The sequence below is a fragment of the Equus quagga genome, chromosome 2 (assembly GCF_021613505.1).
Source record: "Equus quagga isolate Etosha38 chromosome 2, UCLA_HA_Equagga_1.0, whole genome shotgun sequence".
In the NCBI taxonomy this organism is placed as follows: Eukaryota; Metazoa; Chordata; class Mammalia; order Perissodactyla; family Equidae; genus Equus; species Equus quagga.
Window position 1 is genome coordinate 59988107 of NC_060268.1, and position 21611 is coordinate 60009717.

At 40.1% G+C, this 21611-nt stretch overlaps 1 protein-coding gene across 4 annotated transcripts in view; it reads left to right on the forward strand.

Moving 5' to 3' along the window:
• Positions 1–21611, forward strand: part of ZWILCH (zwilch kinetochore protein) — a 35872-nt gene that overhangs the window by 7795 nt on the left and 6466 nt on the right. For 3 of the 4 annotated variants that reach the window (XM_046654149.1, XM_046654151.1, XM_046654152.1), the window contains exons 4-15: positions 785–903; positions 6035–6234; positions 6845–6915; positions 7247–7402; positions 9187–9258; positions 13048–13141; positions 13676–13725; positions 14383–14488; positions 15041–15120; positions 17161–17317; positions 17835–17863; positions 21257–21393. In XM_046654149.1, the coding sequence (XP_046510105.1) occupies positions 785–903; positions 6035–6234; positions 6845–6915; positions 7247–7402; positions 9187–9258; positions 13048–13141; positions 13676–13725; positions 14383–14488; positions 15041–15120; positions 17161–17317; positions 17835–17863; positions 21257–21393 (1271 nt within the window). The remainder of the gene's footprint in view (positions 1–784; positions 904–6034; positions 6235–6844; positions 6916–7246; positions 7403–9186; positions 9259–13047; positions 13142–13675; positions 13726–14382; positions 14489–15040; positions 15121–17160; positions 17318–17834; positions 17864–21256; positions 21394–21611) is intronic. The other variant, XM_046654150.1, reaches the window with a different exon arrangement.

Sequence of the window (21611 nt, forward strand, 5' to 3'; positions counted from 1 at the left end):
AACATCTCGATCTGATACCTATTCCATTGGCAGAATATTTACTGCCACAAGAGCTTAAAGGATAAGAGCTTGAGTTTTGAAGGTAGAATACCTAGGTTCAAACGTTGGCTCTGCCGCTCAGCAGCTCTGTTATTCTAGGCAATTTATTTAGCCATTTGGTACCTCAGTTTTCCCATCTATAGAACAGGGTTAATAATAGCATCCATATCAGGGTTTTTATGAAGAACAAAGGAAAATTTAGAACAGAAGCTAGTACATAGTGATGCTCAGGAAATGTTAACTCTTACAATTATTGTTATTATTGTTATTGCCAGTAATGGCAAGGCTGAGCTATTTAACTACGTAAACAAATAGACATCAGAAACACGTAGATATCAGTACCCTGTAACACCAGTGAGAATGGATAGCTCTCAGAGGATTAGACTTAAGGACTAAGAGCTGTTTGGGGAGTGAAAAATCTGACAAAATTGGAGACTCTGCCATGGGTTTCCCTTGGTATTTTGTCTTCAGCTCATCATTTTGTACATGATGGAGCACTTCCTTTTCTAATGGCATCAGATGCTTCCTTTATCAGTATCAACTTAGATCAATATCTTTTTGGACAGTGGACTAATGGCAAAATCTCTTGGTACCAAACTGGTGTGTAGCTATGATTCTTGCTGTAACCCAAGTATTTGTGCTTGAGGGTTTAGAAATTGTTGCAGGATGTTGTAGCATAGTGAAGAGTTGACTGTTGTCTTAAGTGTTCTTTTACCTGGTTAAATAAGAAGAAACATTTTTAAAGCCTTTAGAAAAGGAAGAAGCAAGTCTTGTGGAAGAGCTACAACCTGAAGAAACTGCTATTTCTGATTTCTCTACTGGTGACAATGTTGGACCCCTCGCTTTACCAGTTGGGAGAGCAAGGTAAGTATTTTCTTCATGTCGGGGTAGGAGTAGAGGTGGAGGGTAGGATTTAAATGGAAGCATCCTTATAAACATTGGGGGAAGAAATGTATCTGGCCCAGATCCCTCCCCGACTCCTTCCTTCTCTCCCTTGATATGTATACCCAACTCTCCAGGGAGCACCCTCCTGGCATATCCCATAGGAATCCCAGACATGGCCTAGAAGACTGCATCATCTTCCCTTTCTCCACGCCCTTGTGCCCTTTATTGTTGTTGCTTCTTAATTGTTTTCCTTGTGTCTAGTCTGGTTCCCCCCCAATCTTTGTTTCTCGCTGCTGTCAGAGTGATCTTTATAAAAAGAGAGCCTGATTGTGTTGCTTCTCTGCTTAAAAATCCTTCAGCGTTTCTCATTGCCTTGTGATCAGTGAGGTAAAATGCAAATTCCTTACGAACCTTCATTGTGCGGTCCGGTGGTCTTCCACGGGCAGTGCCATACCCAGCGGGCATTTGGAAATATGTGGGGGTACTTTCTGGTTGTCACAGTGACTGAGGGAAGCTATTGGCCAGGGCTGTGGATGGTAAACATCCTACGATGCATAAGGCTCTCCTGCACGAGGAATTATCCCACCCAGACGCCAGTCGTGCCCCTGTTGGAAACTCTGCTGTGTCTCTCTGTCCTGCCAGCATCACTTCCTGCCTCCACCACCTCCCCCCGCCCCCGTGTGGCCGTATGCAGTTCCCCCTGCCCGCTTCCCTCACCTCCAAAACCAAAAAGTCTTTGCCATCAAGTTCTGGAGAATATAGTCATGTAAATAATAACATTAGAGAATAATGAGTATAACAACAGTGTTCACAAAGTGACTTTCCTTCTTGGTGGTTTTTGTTTCTTTTGCTTTGTTGAAGCTTTTAAAATTTTTATGTAGTTAGTTCTTTCCTAGCTTCTTCGTTTTAAGTCATATTTGGCCTTTTTCTTTTCTCCCTCACACCTTAAACGTTGTTTGTTTATGTGCTTTTCTCCAGTCAGCATCTGTGTGGGGTTTATCCACGTGCTTATTGTTTCTTTGCTCTCCAGTTCTTCTTGCTTTTCAGACCTGCCTTCTGGGATCATTGTATTTCCTTTTTGAAGTACAATCCCTTAGAAATTCCTTGCCTGAACATCTGTTGGTAATAAATTCAGTTTTCATCTCTTTGAAAAAAATTTTTAGGCCACATTTTTGGGTACCTTTTTTTTTTCTTCTGTTACTTTTTGTTTATTTGAGTTCATAATAGTTTACATCATTGTGTAATTTCAGTTGTACATTATTTCTTGTCTGTCACCACATAAGTGCTCCCCTTCACCCCCTGTGCCCACCCCCAACCCCCTTCCCCTGGTAATCACTGAACTGTTTTCTTTGTCCATGTGCTTGTTTATTTTCCACATATGAGTGAAATCATCTGGTGTTTGTCTTCCTCAGTCTGGCTTATTTTTCTTAGCCTAATTCCCTCCAGATCCATCCATGTTGTTGTAAATAGGATGCTTTTGTCTTTTTTATGGCTGAGTAGTATTCCATTGCGTATATATATACACACCACATCATCTTTATCCAATCATCAGTCGATGGGCACTTCAGTTGTTTCCATGTCTTAGCTATTGTGAATAGTGCTGCAATGAACATAGGGGTAAATATGTTACTTTGGCTTATTGATTTCAAGTTGTTTTGGTAGATACACAGTAGTGGGATAGCTGGGTCGTATGGTAGTTCTATTTTTAGTTTTTTGAGGAATCTGCATACCGTTTTCCATAGTGGCTGCACCAGTTTTCATTCCCACCAGCAGTGTATGAGGGTTCCCTTCTCTCCACACCCTCTCCAACACTTGTTATTTTTAGTCTTAGTGATTATAGCCATTTTAATAGGCATAAGGTGGTATGCTAGTGTAGTTTCAATTTGCATTTCCCTGGTGATTAGTGATGTTGAACATCTTTTCATGTGTTTATTGGCCATGTCTATATCTTCTTTGGAAAATTGTCTGTTCATATCGTCTACCCATTTTTTGATTGGGCTGTTTGTTTTTTTGTTGTTCAGTTGTGTGAGTTCCTTATATAGTGTGGAGATTAATGCCTTATCGGATATATGATTTGCAAATATTTTCTCCCAATTGATGGGTTATCTCTTTGTTTTGATCCTAGTTTCTTTTGCCTTGCAGAAGCTCTTTAGTCTGATGAACTCCCTCTTGTTTATTTTTTCTTTTGTTTCTGTTGTCTGAGAAGACATGGTATTTGAAAAGATCCTTTTAAGTTTGATGTCAGAGGGTGTACTACCTATATTATCTTCCAGGAATTTTATAGTTTCAGGACTTATCTTCAAGTCTTTGATCCATTTTTAGTTTATTTTTGTATATGGTGTGAGATAATGGTCTACTTTCATTCTTTTGCATGTGGCTGTCCAGTTTCCCCAGTGCTACTGAAGAGACTGTCTTTTCTCTGTTGTATGTTCTCGGCACCTTTGTGGAAGATTAGTTGTCCATAGATTTGTGGTTTTATTTCTAGGCTTTCAGTTCTGTTCCATTGATCTGTGTGTCTGTTTTTGTACCAGTACACGTTGTTTTGATCACCAAGGCTTTGTAGTACATTTTGAAGTCAGGGATTGTGATGCCTTTGGGTAACTTTTAATTTTGATACCCTTTCAAATTTACAGAAAAGTTAAAAGAATAGTATAGGAACTTCTCTATACCCTTGACCCAGATTCACCCATCACGTATTTACGTTTTGCTGCATTTGCTTTGTCCTTCTCTCTCTTATTCTTCCTCTTCTACTCCTCCTCCACACCCCCATCTATATAAATACACATATCACACACATTTAAAAAAAATTTTATTGCGGTCTTAATAGTTTATAGTATTGTGAAATTTCAGTTGTACATTATTATTTGTCAGTCACCATATAAATGTGCCCCTTTACCCCATATGCCCACCCCCCAACCCCCTTCCCCTCTGGTAACAACTGATTTGTTGTCTTTGTCCATGTGTTATTTATCTTCCACATATGAATGAAATCATACAGTATTTGTCTTTCTCTGTCTGGCTTATTTCGCTTAACATAATACCCTCAAGGTCCATCCATGTTGTTGCGAGTGGGACAATTTTGTCTTTTTTTATGGCTGAGTAGCATTCCATTGTGTGTGTGTATATATATATATATATATATACGCACCACATTTTCTTTATCCGTTCAGTCGACGGGCACTTGGGTTGCTTCCACATCTTGGCTATTGTGAAAATGCTGCAATGAACGTAGGGGTGCATAAGTCTCTTTTGAATTGTTGATGTCAAGTTCTTTGGATAAATACCTAGTAGTGGGATAGCTGGGTCGTATGGTATTTCTATTTGTAATTTTTTGAGAAATGTCCATACTGTTTTCTGTAGTGGCTGCACCAGTTTGCACTCCCACCAGCAGTATATGAGGGTTCCCTTTTATCCATATCCTCTCCAACATTTGTTTTTTTTCATCTTGGTAATTATATGCCATAAAATTATGCCATTCTAATGGGTGTAAGGTGATATCTAAGTGTAGTTTTGATTTGCATTTCCTTGATGATTAGTGACGTTGAACATCTTTTCATGTGCCTGTTGGCCATCTGTATATCTTCTTTGGAAAAATGTCTGTTCAGATCCTCTGCCCATTTTACGATCAGGTTCTTTGGTTTTTCTTGTTCAGTTCACACACTTTTTAAATGAAATATTGACAGTATGTTGGAGATGTTGTGTTCCTTTACCCCTAAATACTTCGCTATGTATTTCCTAAGAAAAAGTAGATTCTCTTACATAACCACAGAACAATGATCAAAATCTGGAAATTTAACATTGCTACAATACTATTACCTAATTCACTGTCTATATTCAAATTTCCTTAAGCATTCCAGGGATTAATGACCTCAAGCATCTTTTCATGGGTGTATTGGCTCCTACTTTCTTCCCTCCTCCACCCCCAGCCAGTTTTATTGAGATATAATTGACATATCCTACTTATTTCTTTTGCTTCATCTCACAGCCTACTTCCACTTCCACTGAACATCTTCCCCACCGTATTGAACTCCCTACTTGTAGCAGCTATAATCCTGTCACACTTGGTCACTTTCTGGTGTGTGTATCTTGATCTGCCTGTTGTACCCTTCTCCGACTTCTTAACTAGGTGAAATATTTATGTGTTTTGCCACTTAATTTCCAGATTTTTGTTTCTGGGATACTGTGATATTGTGATTTATAATAAGAAACATGTATTTGGTCTTCATCCACTGTTCTTGGCACAGAGTTCCTAAAACTCTTGGAATTTCCTAGGTGATGAGAATGATGAAGGTGTCTTTTGTTAATGAGATGACTTTTGGAAAGCCCCTAAGTAACCTAAAGATGGGGGCTGGTTGCCAGGGGAACCAACTGTGTGATTTGGAGGGTTAGAACTTTTTGTCCTACCGCCATCTCTGGAAAGGGAGAGGGGCTGGAGATTGAGTTCAGTCACCAAAGGCCAGTTCTTTAATCAATCGTGCTTATGTAATGAAGCCTCCACAAAAATGCAAAAGGCAAGGGTTTGGAGAGGTTCCGGGTTGGGGAGCATGTGGAGATGCAGGGAGAGTGGCATGCCAGGACAGGGCGTGGAACCTCCATGCCCTTTTGCCATACCTTGCCCTGTGCAGCCCTTCCACCTGGCTGTTCCTGAGTTATATCCTTTTATAATAAGCCGGTAATCTAGTAAGTACAGTGTTTCTCTGAGTTCTGTGAGCTGCTCTAGCAAATTAATTGAACCCAAGGAAGGGGGTTGTTGGAACCTCTAATCTTTGGCTGGTTGATCAAAAGCAAGGAGGCAACCTGGACTTGCAGTGTCATCTGAAGTTGGATGGGAAGAGAGGCAGCCTTGAAGGACTGAGCCGTTAGCCCATGGGAGCTGACACTGTCTCTGGGTAGATAGTGTCAGGATTGAGTTGAAATGTAGGACACCCAACTGGTGTTGGAGAATTGTTTGGTGTGAGGGAAACCCCCACACATTGGACTTGTGTGCAGAATCTTGGTGATCAGAAGAGTCAGAATCGTAGGTACCCTTCATGATATCTTTGGAAAAGAAACCTGTTGACTGATTGACAATCTGTACTTATAATTTATTCTTCCTACTCTTGTTTTCAAGGCAGTTAATTGGACTGTACACTATGGCTCACAATCCTAATATGACCCATTTGAAGATTAATCGGCCGGTTACTGCCCTCCCTCCCCTCTGGGTAAGGTGTGACGGTTCAGATCCTGAAGGTACCTGTTGGCTGGGAGCTGAGCTTATCACAACAAATAACAGCGTTACAGGAGTTGTCTTATATATGGCCACTTGTAAAGGTGAGTGCTTCTCTTCTTACTTTTATGGGGATGTGGATGTGTGTGTATTTATTTATTTGTATAGTTGTTGTTTTGTGGTTTTTACTGAAAATTGATAACTGTTAAAAGGGAAGTGCCCACGATGGAGCTTGTTAGCCACCATGAATCTGCTGGAGTGTGTAACCGCGTCGTATAGGAGATAGAGCATGTAACCCGTCGTATAGGAGATAGAGCATGTAACCCGTCGTATAGGAGATAGTCTGGGAACGCGGGAAACAGATCTCCACGCGTCTGCATAGGAGTTTATACCTGTTTTGTTTGGGTTTCATTTGATTTATATGTGTGGATCTTTGGAAATTTTCATTGGAGAATAAAAAATTGAATGTAATGACGACATAATTCCGGTCTCGTAGTAGGCATTTAATTATACTTTTGCTAGTAGTATTGACTTTTGTTCCACTTTCATTCTGTTATAAAGATTTCATTCATTTGTGATTTAAAATTTTATTTTAACAGTTATTAGGGTTAAGTTGTGGTACCCTCAGAATTTGAGGGATTATAATTTTCTAGCTCTAGCAATGTAATTTTGAATTAAACGTTTACATTTTTTTCTTTGTTTCATCTCCTATAGCAGATAAAAATTATTCTGTAAATCTTGAAGACTTAAAAAATTCACACAAGAAAAGACATCACTTGTCCACTGTAAGTACTTCTCTTCTACTCATATTATTTTCTTCAAGCTGTTATCAACCTGCCTTCCTGGTTTAAAGGTTTTTTCACTCCTGATGTGACTAGATATTTTTCTGTGGTATCAACATGTTTGTATTTATTTTCATATAAGCTAGTGACTGAAAATATCTGCCTTCTTGCCTTTTAGCTAATCTTTGGGATTAAAGATAATTGTCTTATTTTTCTATTTGAGATGAAAGTGTGGCTCTTTTTCTTCTTGGGGGAGAAGGATCGAAGTCGTTTTGGTAACGGGCCTTTGACGTGTGAGAGCATATCTAACTGCTCTGCTGGGTGCACCCTTTAGGTAACAGCCAGGGGCTTTGCCCAGTATGAGCTCTTTAAGTCCACTGCCTTGGACGATACAGTCATCGCGTCACAGACTGTGATCACTTTGGATATTTCCTGGAGTCCTGTGGATGAGATTCTTCAAATCCCCCCACTCTCTTCAACCGCAATTCTGGTAGGAGCAGAGCCTGCTTCCTGTTGAGTTAATGAGGCCCCTAAATGTGGGTTTAATTTTCACACGATTGTTGCTAGTGCTGCGTGCTTCTGGCCCCAGGCAGACAACTCTGAAAAGCTCGGCTGGCCCCTAAAGTCTCACCAGGGCAGCCAGTGGCGGTGTTGCCAGGCGATCTGATCCATCAGTTGCCCATAGTGTTGCAATTATGTGCCTTAAGAATTTTGCAGTGATTAATAAAGTCTCTCAAATGGGGACTCAAATGGAGTCATCAAAGTGACTTATCTCAGCTATTCTTAAAAGAGTGCAGAGGGCCGGCCCAGCGGTGTAGCAGTTAAGTGTGCACATTCCGCTTCGGCAGCCTGGGGTTCGCTGGTTCAGATCCCGGGTGTGGACATGGCGCCACTTGGCAAGTCATGCTGTGGCAGGCATCCCACTAATAAAGTAAAGGAAGACAGGCACGGATGTTAGCTCAGGGCCGGTCTTCCTCAGCAAAAAGAGGAGGATTGGTGGCAGATGTTAGCTCAGGGCTAATCTTCCTCAAGAAAAAAAAAAAGAGTGCAGCTATTGGCAACACATCAAGAATCATTATATTAGTAAGCCTTTTCACCCTATATTTACATTTCTAGAAATCTGTCTTAAATTAGAATGGCTAAGGAAAATACATGTACAAAGATATTCAATGCAGTGATACAGCTGTGTTTCCAAAATATTAAAAACAAAACCTGAATGTTCAATAGGGAAATGATTAAAATAGATTTCCCTGATGAGATATACATTCTTTAAAAATCATAATTTAAAGTCTCTTTAAAAATAATAGGAAATGCTTATTATTAAGCAAACAAAAGGAAAAACTACAAAATTGTATATATCATAGGATCTCTACTATGTTTTTAAAAAATATATACACAGAAGCCTGGATAGTCTTAATAGTGGTTCCCTCAGAGTGGCTGGATTATGGATAATTATATTCTTTTTTTTTTTAAAGGTTGGCACCTGAGCTAACAACTATTGCCAATCTTCTTTTTTTTTTCTTTCTGCTTTTTCTCCCCAAATCCCCGCAGTACATAGTTGTATATTTTAGTTGTGGGTCCTTCTAGTCATATGACATGTGGGATGCCACCTCAGTGTGGCCTGACGAGTGGTGCCATGTCCTTGCCCAGGATCCAGACCAGCGAAACCCTGGGCCGCTGAAGTGGAGCGTGCCATGAGGCCAGCCCCCAGATAATTATATTCTTAATGTTTTTCTTTTTCTGCAATATGAATTTATATACAATGACATTTACCCCTTTTTTTGTCTTTTCTTTCATCACCCCCCTTTTTTTAAGATCTTAGATATTAAAACCTTGACCTCTGACTAAGACACACATTGTTGCTTTAGTTAGAAGGCGTCTAATGAATGTATTTATTAGAGGGGTTTTATTTTTGGGGTGTGGTAATGCTAAATTTCTCGTTGAGCCTTAGATGTATCTATTTATATTTCTCCCACTTGTCCTCTTGGAAATTCAGTCAAACAGAGCATGTGAGGAGAGCATTGTTGCATGTAGGTACAGTGTGGTGTAGAGAGAGGATGTGATGGCCTGAACTGAGGTTACTCTGTGGGGATGGGCAGTATTTATGGTATCTGGGTAGGATGTGCTAAATCAAGTATGGCCCCTCTTTTTCAATTCATTCGTGCTTTATGAAATATATTTTTTAGTGAGTGGGTACTTTGAAATGCAACTAACTGTGACCTTATGCCCAGAGGATGTGATTACCAGTGAAAACTGACTTTGGGAACTTTTTAGAATATTAAGGTGGAATCAGGAGAACCCAGAGGTCCTTTGAGTCACCTTCACAGAGAACTGAAATTTCTCCTTGTGAGTATCCTTCTGGAATTTGTGACTTGCATTCAATCTCATGTTTTCATAAAAATGTTTGCTCATATTATTGTTATTTAGTGTTGCATTCTTCAAAATTTGTTCTGAATGTTGTGTATTCATTAGATACTTATGGCAATTTGGGCAGTTTAATTTTACTACGTGGTAGTTGTCCTTTCAGTTACAGGGAGCGTGAGTTAGATAGTTAAAACTACAGCTCTTCTGTCTTTTCTATTGGAGTATTTGGGTTTTGTTCATATGACAGGGTGGGTCAGCTTCCAGTTTATTCCAAATGCGTATATAGGCTTCTTGTTAGTAACTGGGATTTTGATTGATGCTAAAGATTATTGAGCATGTGTTTCAAGAATTTTATGTTTCGGTAATTTTAGCTGCACTCTACAAATTGAATCTCAGGGATGCCTTGTTTTAATGCAGTAGAAATTCCAAATGTCTTAGCCTGGCGTACAAAGCCAGCTATATCCAGTCATTGCCCTACTTATTTCTTTTTTCTTTTCTTTTTTAACAGCTTTACTGAGATATAAATTATATCCCATAAAATTCAGTCATTTAGGTGTACAGTTCACTGGTTTTTAGTATACTTACAGAGTTGTACAACCATGACCATATTTAATTTTGGAGCATTTTCATCACCCCATAAAGAAGCCCCTACCCAATAGCTGTCACCTCGGACCCCTCCAGCCCCTGGCAACCACTAATCTACTTTCTCTAGATTACTTTGTTCCTTTTTATTGCCAAATAGCATTCCATTGTCTAGATACACCACATTTTGTTTATCCATTCGTCAGCTGATGGACATTCCAGTTGTTTCGACGTTGGGCTATTATGAATAATGCTGCCGTGAACAGTCGTGTACAAGTTTTTGTGTGACATATGTTTTCACATCTCTTGGCTGGAGTTGCTGGGTCATATGGTAACCCTATGTTTCACCTTTTGAGGCACTGCCAAATTGTAACTGTTTTCCAAAGCGGCTGTACCACTTTACCTTCCTACCAGACGTGTATGAGGGGTCCAGGTGTTCTATATCTAAGCCAGTGTTTGATATTGTCTCTCTTTTTAAACTATAGCAATCCTGGTGGGGATGAAGTGGTATCTCATTCTAGTTTTGATTTGCATTTCCCTGATGGCTAATGATATCGAGCATCTTTTCATGTTCTTATTGGCTCCTACTTATTTCTTTAGCTTAATCTTACACCCTACTTCCACTCACACTGAACCCCCAGCCCTCACCGTCTTGAGTTCCTGCTTATAGTAGCTCCGATCCTGTCACACTTTGTCACTTTCTGATGTGTGTGTCTTGATCTGCCTAGTGTACCCTTCTCCCACCCCTTTGCCGGGTGAGCTCTCGGTGACGTCTTCGCCTAGGATGCTTGCACTGATTCCCCAGGACGGCTTATGCTGCCTGTGCCTTGTGCTCCTGTAGAACTCTGCACACACCTCTTGTCAGAGTGTTTATCAAACACAGTCATTTGTTTACTTCTCTGTCTCCCCTACGAGACTTGAGTGCCGGGTGCCCCGTGGTGCCTTCAGCATCTAGCACAGTACCAAGCATTTTAATTCTTTTCCCTGCTGTTATTATTTCCCTGTTTGTACAAAACTTGGTGCTTTTTCTCCCTTTCTCACCTTTCTTCTTTCTTGAAAGCTCCTCTTTCAGGACCCTTCCTGTGGGCTTCTATCATACAACCCTCGTGTCTCTGCCCCTCTCTCTCCACCCTGGCAGAGAGCCTGGCCATTCAGTGATTTGACTAAGGCCTTTATGAGGGAACTCCAGACTCCCATCTTTCAGCTGATCCCAGTTCCTACTTTTCCCCCTTCCACCTAATTATTTCCCACTTTCATAGAGTGCTATGACCCCAAACTCGGTATGTCCAAAATGAAACTTGAAATCTTCTCCAGGTTAGATCCCCTTAGAAAATCCCCCATTGCTGTCTGTGGTTCCACCATTCCTCCAATTTCCTGGGCTAGAAACTTTATATTTTACTTTAGTAAGAATTATATCTACCATCACCACTAATTGCCACAGCTAGAAGCTGCCACTCTGTGTGCCAAGCACGTGGTTCTGGATCGTTCCCTTATTTTCCTGAGGTGTTGGCAACTGGTAAGTGGAAGGGCTGGTTCAAAACTCATTCAAATCCATGTCTGTCTGTCTGACTTGGAAGTCCATGCTTTGTTATAATCTCCCTTATAAACCACAGACTCTTAGATCTGCACATGGCCATACTCTCTCCAGATTCAATCCTTTGTATTTTTATAAATGAGTAGGCGTTTTTATTTTATTCTATGTATTCTCTCTCTTGAATAAACTGTTCTTTTGTTCCTCTTAGCTTTCTCTCGCTGTTCCCGTCTTGGTTAAAGCCCTGATCACCTCCCTCCTGGACCACTCTAATGATCCTTCATTGTTTCTCAACAGGGACGCTATCAGCATTTTGGGCAGGACCATTCTTTGTGATTGGGACCATTGAACACATTGCAAGATGTTTAGCATCCTTGGCCCCCACTAAACTAAATGCTCAAAGTGCTCCTGTACCCGCAGTCATTGTGACACCCAAAATTATCTGCACATTTTTCCAAAGACCCCCTGGGGCTGGAGGATGATATCACTTCTGTTGAGAAACATTCTTCTTTTTTTTTCCGTAGAATCCATCCTGGGTATTTTTGACAGAGGAATTCTTTATTTATTTACTTATTGTATTGTTTTTTTTTTTTTTTTTTTGAGGAAGATTAGCCCTGAGCTAACTACTGCCAATCTTCCTCTTTTTGCTGAGGAAGACTGGCCCTGAGCTAACATCCATGCCTATCTTCCTTTACTTTATACGTGGGATGCCTACCACAGCTTGGCTTTTTGCCAAGTGGTGCCATGTCCGTACCCGGGATCTGAACCAGCAAACCCTGGGCCACCGAGAAGCGGAACATGTGAACTTAACCGTTGCGCCACTGGGCCAGCCCTGACAGAGGAATTCTTAACTACTTGATCATGTCATTTTCCTGCCAAAAAATCAACAGTGGCTGTTGCCTTCCATATGAACTAAAAAGTCTTTTCAGGTTTTAAGATCGCTATTCCTGTCTAGCCCCTATTCGTTCTAACCTTATTTCCCACTGTTCCCTGGGTGTTTTCTCTGCCCTGGTTGGAAGCATCCCACCATCCTCGTCTTATTCCGTGCTCCTTCCCTGCTGTTGCTGATGGTCCCCACATTTGAGCTGAGCTCCTCTTTCACATTGTTCCTCTGGCTATTCTAGCCTATTTTGGACCCTTTTCCTTCCTTTGGTTTAGATATTGTATGTACAGGCATACACGTTTATATTGTTTTTATATAAACTTCCATTCAGTTTCACGTTTGCTGTTTTCTGATTATTGCATCTGAATTATCGGTCCTTCTTAACCAAAATTACAAGCTTCTTCAGGCAGGCTCATCGGTCTTGAATCCTCTGTAGCATCTGTGCATATGGTATCATAGTTCAGAACACTGTCTTTGACATCACACTGTTGGATGTATGTCCTGGCACTGTCAGTTACTAATCAGGTGACCTTGAGCAAGTTGCTTAACCTCTCTTAGCCTCAATGAAATGGGGATGATGATGATATCTGCCTCATAGGGGTTTTGTGATGGTTAAATACCATACTAGTTATAAAACCCTCAACGGTTCCTGGCATGTGATTAAACATTCAAGAAATATTATAATGGCTAATGTTATTATTAAAGGCATCCTTATTGATTAAACTATGTTTTTTGCTAACAAGTTTTTCTGTTTGATGTTTTTCGTCTCCCACAGGTTTTGGCTGATGGTTTGAGGACTGGGGTAACTGAATGGCCTGAGCCTCTGGAAGCAAAATCTGCCGTTGAACTCATGCAGGAATTTCTGAATGGTGTTTGTCTTCCTAACTCACACTTCGATATTGTTTATTTTTCTTTACCGTTTATTTTCTTAATTGAGAATTTATACTTGCTATATCTAAATATAAGTTGTCGTTTTTGGCTTGGTATTCTTTTTGGTTGAGATATGTATAAAACTGTGAGGTCTGCCATGGCCAGAGGGGCAGCTTTTGTTCTGAACTGCTAATGTTAAAGGTCTATGCAATTTTAAGAATAATATTTAATTTAAATTTTATATCCCACAATCGTATTTGAGATTGTAGGAGAAGAGGGATGGGGCAGTAACCTTTGAGTACCTATCACTGCCCGACATTGTGTGTCGGGGGCTCACTGTTCCTCGCTTCCCCCTCACACCGTTACCTGGGGTGTACCGGTTATGGCGTCCACTGGAGAGGGAAGTAACGTGCTAAACTCCCCATTATACTTCTACTGCCTCCTTTTGACATTTGGAAATGGGATTAGGATGGAAATTATTTGGAAAGCAGAAAAATAAAATCCAGAGTTAATAAGCTTTTGCTGCTTTCTAGACTTAAATAAGCTGGATGGATTTGGTGACTCTACAAAAAAAGACACAGAGGTAAGTGATTATTATCAGTTAAAAATGTACACTGAAATAGCTTTGAAATTTGGTTGTAATGTTATCTTTTGTGTCATACCATCTCAAATGGATCTGGCACAGCCATGGCAGTGTTTTGAGGGTAATTTCTTGTTTTTCTTTAACGTCAGTACTGGTGATTGTTTTCCTCAAGATCTGATAAGTATTTTTAAAGAGAACTAATACATATGTAGGTTAATTGCTCAACTGCAGAGAAGGAGAAATGACTATGTTAATATGCCATAACGTGGTATTACTATGGTATTCTAAGATACTATGAGATGGTATGTTGATGTGCCATACATGGTATTATTAAATTAAGCTAAATAGGTTGTCTTTTGACAAATAGGAAAATGGAGACAAAGGCAATTTAAATATTTTTACATGGAAGGAAAGTCAAATGCTTGCTTTTAGTCATCACAGTTTTAAAACAATTTTAGGGGTCCTGTTTGTCATTGTCAATTTATTTGTATCTCCTCATTAGTGAATGAAGTTGTAGAAAATTCGTTCACATCTGTGTGTGTGTTCGTGGATCCACATTTTCTTGGAGCAGCGTTTGAAAGCTGTTTGGCCTTAAACTATTTCAATATTTTTTTTTTTTAGTAAACTGAGTATCTCTGATGCTTGCTTCTTTTTCAGACAGTGAAGCATGACAGTGCTGCCGTTGATCGCTCCATCGAGTGTCTCTTCACAGTACGGGGTGATCTCGATTTTGCTGAGCAGCTGTGGTGCAAAATGAGCAGTAGTAGGTATCCATCCTGATTGTAAAGTGAAATTTTTCCTGTTATTTCTTGGGTTTATTTTGAAGTCTTTTGGAAATAGTATAATGTGTACTGCTGGTCTCATGTGGACATCTGGTTCCTGTTTTATCAGATTCATTTCTAATAATGCATTGGCACATTCTAATCAAGAATTGTACTACCACAAGGCAATTCATAGAATCTATTTTATTCTCCTGCCTGAAGCATAAGACTTAGGTGGTTTCTATGCTATAGTTATAGGAACCAAAACATATACCATAGTGAAATTATAATTATTAAAAAAAGGAAAAGATATTCCTTAATATTTTACTGAGTGTGTTATCTTGTGGCACTGAGTTTAATTTCTTTCTTTAGAAACGCATTGAATCTTTTTTGGGGGGTTTAATTTCTCTCTCCTTTCCCATCCATAAAGTACAGAAAGTACTTGTCCATAAAGTACTTGTCTTCCACTTCATTTATGTATCCTTAAGATTAATGACATCTTTGATCTGCAGAAATAACCATGAAAATAACATTAGGCTGACTTGCTTTCCAAGGCGTGATCTCCTATCAAGACTTGGTGAAGTGTTTCGCGTTGATCATCCAGAGTCTGCAGCGTGGTGACGTCCAGCCGTGGGTAGGTTTAGCAGCGGTGCTGGAACATGTTCACAGCGTAGCGGGGTGGTTAAGAACACAGGCTCTGGAGCAGACTGCCTGGGTTTCCATTCCAGCCCTGCTGCTTTCTAGCTGTGTAACCTTGGGCAGGTTCCTTTACTTCTCTGTGCCCCAGTTTCCCCGTCTATAAAGTAGGGATAAGAATAGTATCCACCACATAGTGTTGTTTTAGGATTAAATAATTTAATTCATGTAAAACACTTAGTGCCCAGCTGGTAGTTAAGTGCTCAGTATCTGTAAGCTGCTGATATAGTTATTGCTGTTGCTATGAATGATCACTCTCATATACCACTGATGCGAGTACAAATTGGAACACGCTCTAAAACGCAATTTTGATAATGTATTAAGATCCTCAAAATGTATATCATGCCCTTTCAATGAATAATTCTTTTGTTAGCATCCATCCAAAGCTCATACACACAACTATGTGTCAAGATTTTATGTATTAGAATAGTTATTACAGCCTCATTTATGGTAGCAAAAAATTGTAAATGATCTGAATTCTCACTGTTTTTCTTTTTTTTTTATTGAGGTATCCGCTATTAATGGAATGACTAAGTGAATAATGATGGAGCCACATGATGGCACATGTAATAGTTGCTAAAAATGGTGCTGACAGATGATGTAGAGAAATGCTTGTAAAGTTCAGTAAAAAAAAAAGGAGTATATACTATTGTATAAAAGGTGTAATTTTGGAGAGAAAAATCTGGAAGTAAATATGCTAAAATGTTATAGCAGTCACCTCTGGTGGAAGGGATACAAATGAATTTTTCCAACTGCATTATACATTTCTGTACTTTACAGATTTTCCATAATGAATTTCTGCTTTTATAATTTAAAAAAAGCTAGGCAAAAAGCTAGGAACAAAAAGATTCCTCATTTAATAGGAATTATTTTAAATAATGTGGCTGCCAATTCATGACTCTAAAACTTAGAAATTTTCATAGGTGTGAACAAGGATACACTCCAGAGCAAAGTCTTGCAAACTCTGCTCTAATTGAGTGTGAGTGACTTTAGGCATTTTAGGCTTGGCCATTGAATTCTTCTCTTGAGAGTCTCTCTGTTTGTGAGATATTTATAAGTATATCCCTACTGTGTGCAACAAGTGCAGACAAGGTGAAAATAGTTTAAAAAAAATGCAAAAGATTGTGATGAAAATTAGAGATAATAGGAAGACAGTAGTGAGATGTCAAATATTTTAGGTATGTTTAAAATTAATTGTTTAACATTTGGAACACATGTTAGGTCTATAAGCTCACAGCTCTTATTTATTTATTTATATTCTTTTTTTTTTTGAGGAAGATTAGCCCTAAGCTAACATCTGCCACCAATCTTCCTCTTTTTGCTGAGGAAGACTGGCCTTGAGCTAGCATCTGGGCCCGTCTTTCTCTACCTTATATGTGGGATGCCTACCACAGCATAGTTTAACAAGTGGTGTGTAGGTCCACACCCAGGATCCGAACCAGTGAACCCTGGGCCGCCGACGTGTGAACTTTACTGCTGCACCACTGGGCCAGCCCCTCACAGCTCTTTTTAATTTGCAAATGATCAAGTCAGTATGTTGGCTGTTGTAGCCAATAAAGAATTCCTTATGACACACGCACGGACCATTGAGGGAGCAGCAGCAGGTTTTCGGTGTAGTTGAAGATATTCAATTTTGGAAAAGATGCCCGATAGCACTTAATCAGCCAGGAGAAGAGAATTCCTAGTTGTAGAGCTTCAAAGGTCCCGCTCTGCCTTCTCTTTCGTGCAATTGTATCTAGAGGTGATGAGTTTAAACCCTTAATTGCTTTGGACTTAAGTAAATAAGGTAGGAATGGCACTTTAGAAACTGCCGTGTTTGTAACTTGGGTGCTTTTATTCAAACAATTTGTGGTATCAGGAGACTAAAAATGCAAGCTTATCGTTTTTAGCTTGAAGCTCATGCAGTCTGCTTCTCTTTTGCTTACTGGGCTTATTTATCGTTTTATTTATGGTTTTATAAAATTTTCTCGATTTCTAGCTCCATAGTGGGAGTAACAGTTTACTAAGTAAGCTGATTCATCAGTCTTATCATGGAGCCATGGACACAGTTTCTCTCAGTGGGACTGTTCCGGTTCAGATGCTTTTGGAAATCGGTTTGGACAAACTGAAGAAAGATTATATCAGTTTTTTCATAGGTAAGTCCCTTTCCCAGCTCAAGAAATTAAAAAATACATCACGGTTGGCAGCCATAGGTAATCTCAGGTTTGATCTTTCTACTTGTCCCTAGTTGGTTGTAGTCCTGGCTTTGCCCCTGGTTCGTCGTGAGACCAGCATTTCTGTTCTCTGGGCCTTCGTTTCCCCTTCAATAAAGATTAGATTAAAGAGGACTGGAGTTTTTATTTGTTTGTTAGTTTTTAGTTCAAACATTTTGAGATTCTATGAGGTTAGTGTAGTAAATAAAACACCCTTTTTTGTGATGCTGTTTTAATATCCAACACGTGGTTGTTTTTATTAGGGGCAAGCTGTGACCATTTTTATAAGTACTAGTATATATTTATAGTGTAATGTGCCAGAAAATTTGGCTCTTTGTGAGAAACTTTTTAGCTTGAGCATTTCTTTTATACATGAACTATGAAAACTTTTTCTTAAATTGCTCAACATGTAATACACAATACCTAAAGCTTATTTGCATATGTGTATTTTTTTTAATAGGTCAGGAACTGGCATCTTTGAATCATTTGGTGAGTTTTTTTTTATTCTAAAGTTGGTTTTTCTGTTATTGTCATTCTGCATACAATTATTAAGGACCTACTCTGTGCCAGCCTCTGTCCTAAGTCCTAGGAAGCAGATAAATAAGACAGTCAGTGCCCTTAATTATACTGTCTAATAAGGCAGACAAAAAAGTAGCCCATTCAATGTCATTTCATGATACTGAAGTATAGTTGTATCCTGCTTAAACCAAGGTGCTCCCACAACTCTCGTTTATCTAAAAGGGTTAGGGAATGCCTTCCTTTGGTAGGCCCTGTAGAATTTCCTATGTTCTGTAATATATTGATTCAAAAGATGCTTCTGAGTTTCAGAGTCATGATTACGAGCTTTCGTATTTTCCTAGTGTACTGATTTAGAAAGTTTAGGAGATTGACGATCATCTGTACTGACCCTGAGATTCGTTGGGAGATCCTTTTAGAAAATAGATCTATAGTATCAACTTGTTTGTCATTTGTCTCTTATAAAAATACAAGATAGAAAAACTCTAGCTATATTGTGCAAAGTAAGACTCAGTTGGATTCTTTTGAGGTTAATTTTTGCTATTCAAATTTTAACGATTTTATTAAGAGTACATGTTTTTAGTGGAAACATGCTTTAGCAAAATATATATATGATAATGGAGGGCCCAGAGGAGATTGCTTGGTGTTTTTATACTTTTTCTTTTTTTTTTTTTTTTGTTTGAGGAAGATTGGCCCTGGGCTAACATCTATGCCCATTTTCCTCTATTTTATATATAGGACACCTGCTACAGCATGGCTTGATAAGCAGTGCTAGGCCCGCACTGGAATCTGAACCAGCAAACCCTGGGCCACTGAAGCAGAACATGAGAACTTAACTGCTATGCCACCGGGCTGGCCCTTTATACATTTTTTTAAACTTAGAAAAGTAATAACATTTTTGAAAGTTAGACTATAGTTCAGACATACCTTTTATCTCATCACCCAAATATGAGTGCTCTTATTTTTATGAATTTCCCTCAAGTCATTTCATATGCCTTGTTTTTTTAAATATGGTGCAGACTTTCGACACAATAGTCCTTAAACTTTGAGAATCTCCTAGAAGATTTTGAAGTGCTAATTCCTGGGCCCCTATGGCTCAGTAGGCATAGGGCTCAGGAATACGTCCTCAACTTCTAGAGGCCACCCCATTCCTTGGCTGCTGGCCCCTTTCCTCCATCTCCAAAGCCAGCAATAGTGGGTCAAATCCTTCTCCTGCTGCATCTTTCTGACTCACTCTCTGCCTCCCTCATCCAATTTTAAGAGTTCATGTGGTTGGACTGGGCTCACCTGCATAATCCAGGCTGCTCTCCCAATTTTAAGGTCAAATGACCTTAATTCCATCTACAACCTTAATTCCTTTTTGCCATAAATGCAACATATTCACTTCTGGGATTAGGGCATGGACATCTTTGGTTTTCTGCCTTTCTCAAGCAGGCCACATCTTGAGAAACACTGGGCTACATTGCCTCCAGGTAATCATTGACATCAGGCTGTGTCACCTCTGTACAGTCTTGTGGGCAGGCAGAGGTCGAGCAGCCTAGGTTGTAGCATGGGCGGAGACAGTCAAAGGGGGAGGGCAATCTGGGCGTGTTCCTTTGTGCAAAGAAGCTCCTGGGGTGCTCCCCCTCCAGAGCTGTCCGGGGACCACTGGGAATACGGGTGGCAGGTGCAGGTGATGGAGTGGTCTCTAGCTTGTGTTGGGGTCCTCCCTTCCTGGGACCATGCCTATTTTCCTACTTGTGTTATTTTCACATGTTGGAATAACCTTTGTAAGACAATAAATATGTCCCTATATTTTGGATTTAATTGTAAATGAATTTGGATTTTAAATTATCACATTTTGCTTAGCTTCTTTTAAACTGTAATTTAGGGTTACCCAGGGATCTCTCCTACTCCCCTGCCATTACCTCCAATCAATTTTTTTGGTGAGGAGATTGGCCTTGAGCTAACATCTGTTGCCAGTCTTACTATTTTTGTGTTGTTTTCCTCCTCAGAGCCCCAGTACGTAGTTGTATATCCTAGTTGTAGGTCTTTATAGTTCCTCTAAGTGGGACGCCGCCTCAGCGTGGCTTGATGAGCGGTGCCATGTCCAGATCTGAACCGGCGAACCCCGGGGCCGCCAAAGCAGATGGAGTGCGCGAACTTAACCACTTGGCCACGGGGCCGGCCCCTGACTGTAACTTTTCCCTTACTGTATTAGTTTTCTATTACTGTCTAAACTTGGAAGCATAAGTGAACACAAATTTATTATCTCAGTTTCCAGGGGTTGGGAGTTGGGCTCATTTTAGCTGGGTCCTCTGCTTAGGGTTTCACACGGCTGAGATCAAGATGTCAGCCAGCTGTGTACTCGCCTGGAGTCTTGATAGAAAAGGTCCACTTCCAGGTTCTCTCATTTGTTGTTGGCAGAATTCACTTACTTCTGGCTCTATGATGAAGGTCCCTGGTTTCTTGCTGTAGCTGGTGGCCCAGGACAAGTCTCAGGTTTTAAAGGTTGCTTGCCGGTCCTTGCCATGTGGCCCTCTCCGAAACATGATAGTTTGTTTCTTCAAAGCCGGTGCGAGAGCCTCTCTAATGCTTCATCTTCTTTTAAAAGGCTACCTGACTAGGTCAGAGTAATGAGCAGGTGATACTCTTGCTTTTGATTAGCTCGCAGTCCATCAACCAGTAACCTAATCCTGGGAGTAACACCCCCTCATACTTGCAGGTTCTGGCTTCATTCAGGGTGAAGGGAATTATAAAAGATGTGTACTCCGGGGGCCAGGCGTCTTGGGGGTCATTGTAGAAGTCCATCTAGCGTATTTTCCATGGGTTATTTCCTTAGGATGGGTTCTCAGAAATAGAAGGTCTGAGCATTTTCTGATGCTTGATATACGTTGCCATATTTCTTTTCCAAAGGGTCATACCAATTTACCAGTAATGTATGTTAGTGGAAGCTTATCAATACACTTGCTTAATTTCTTGGTACTTCAGGTTTACTGTCTGATTTTAGAAGTGGACACTTCCGTCAACCCAGCAAGTGGATTGAAGTTCAGAATGATCTTGTGGATTTGCCTTCCTTCCACTTGGAGAGCTTGGGGCGGTGTTAGTCACCCACTTGGGCCTCCTCGATGAAGGAGTTCTGTGATTTGCCTTTACCAGAGAATATGTATAATGGTTTGCTTAGAACATTCTCAGTCAAGACTTTACTTACAGTTTAGTTTGAGGAAGAATATGGAAAGGCGGAAAGCTGCCTAGCTGCCTACTGTCTTTTTTTCCCTCTATCAATCAAGCATCCAAACCTACGTTTGGCAGGCATAGCCATATTCTTCCCAAAGATTCCGCTTGTTCTTTAACTCCCTATTTTGCTTGTACTTTTCTTCATTCCAGGAATATTTCATTTCTCCATCAGTTGATATACAAGAACAGGTTTATCGTGTTCAAAAACTCCACCATATTCTGGAAATACTAGTCAGTTGCATGCTTTTCATTAAACTTCAACATGAGCTCCTCTTTTCTTTAACACAGTGAGTATTTCTCTGTTGTTTACTTACATAAAAATGTATTCTCTTCTGAAATAGTTGCAGCCAAAATATATGCATTTTGTGCTATGAGTTCGGATAGAATCTGCGCCCTGTCCGCACGGTAGCAGAGTGGTTCCATGTCGCTGCCGGAGGGAGGAAAGGCTCATGGATTCAGAGGGATCCGGTTTGACACCTGGTGCTGACACTTCCTGACTTGCTGA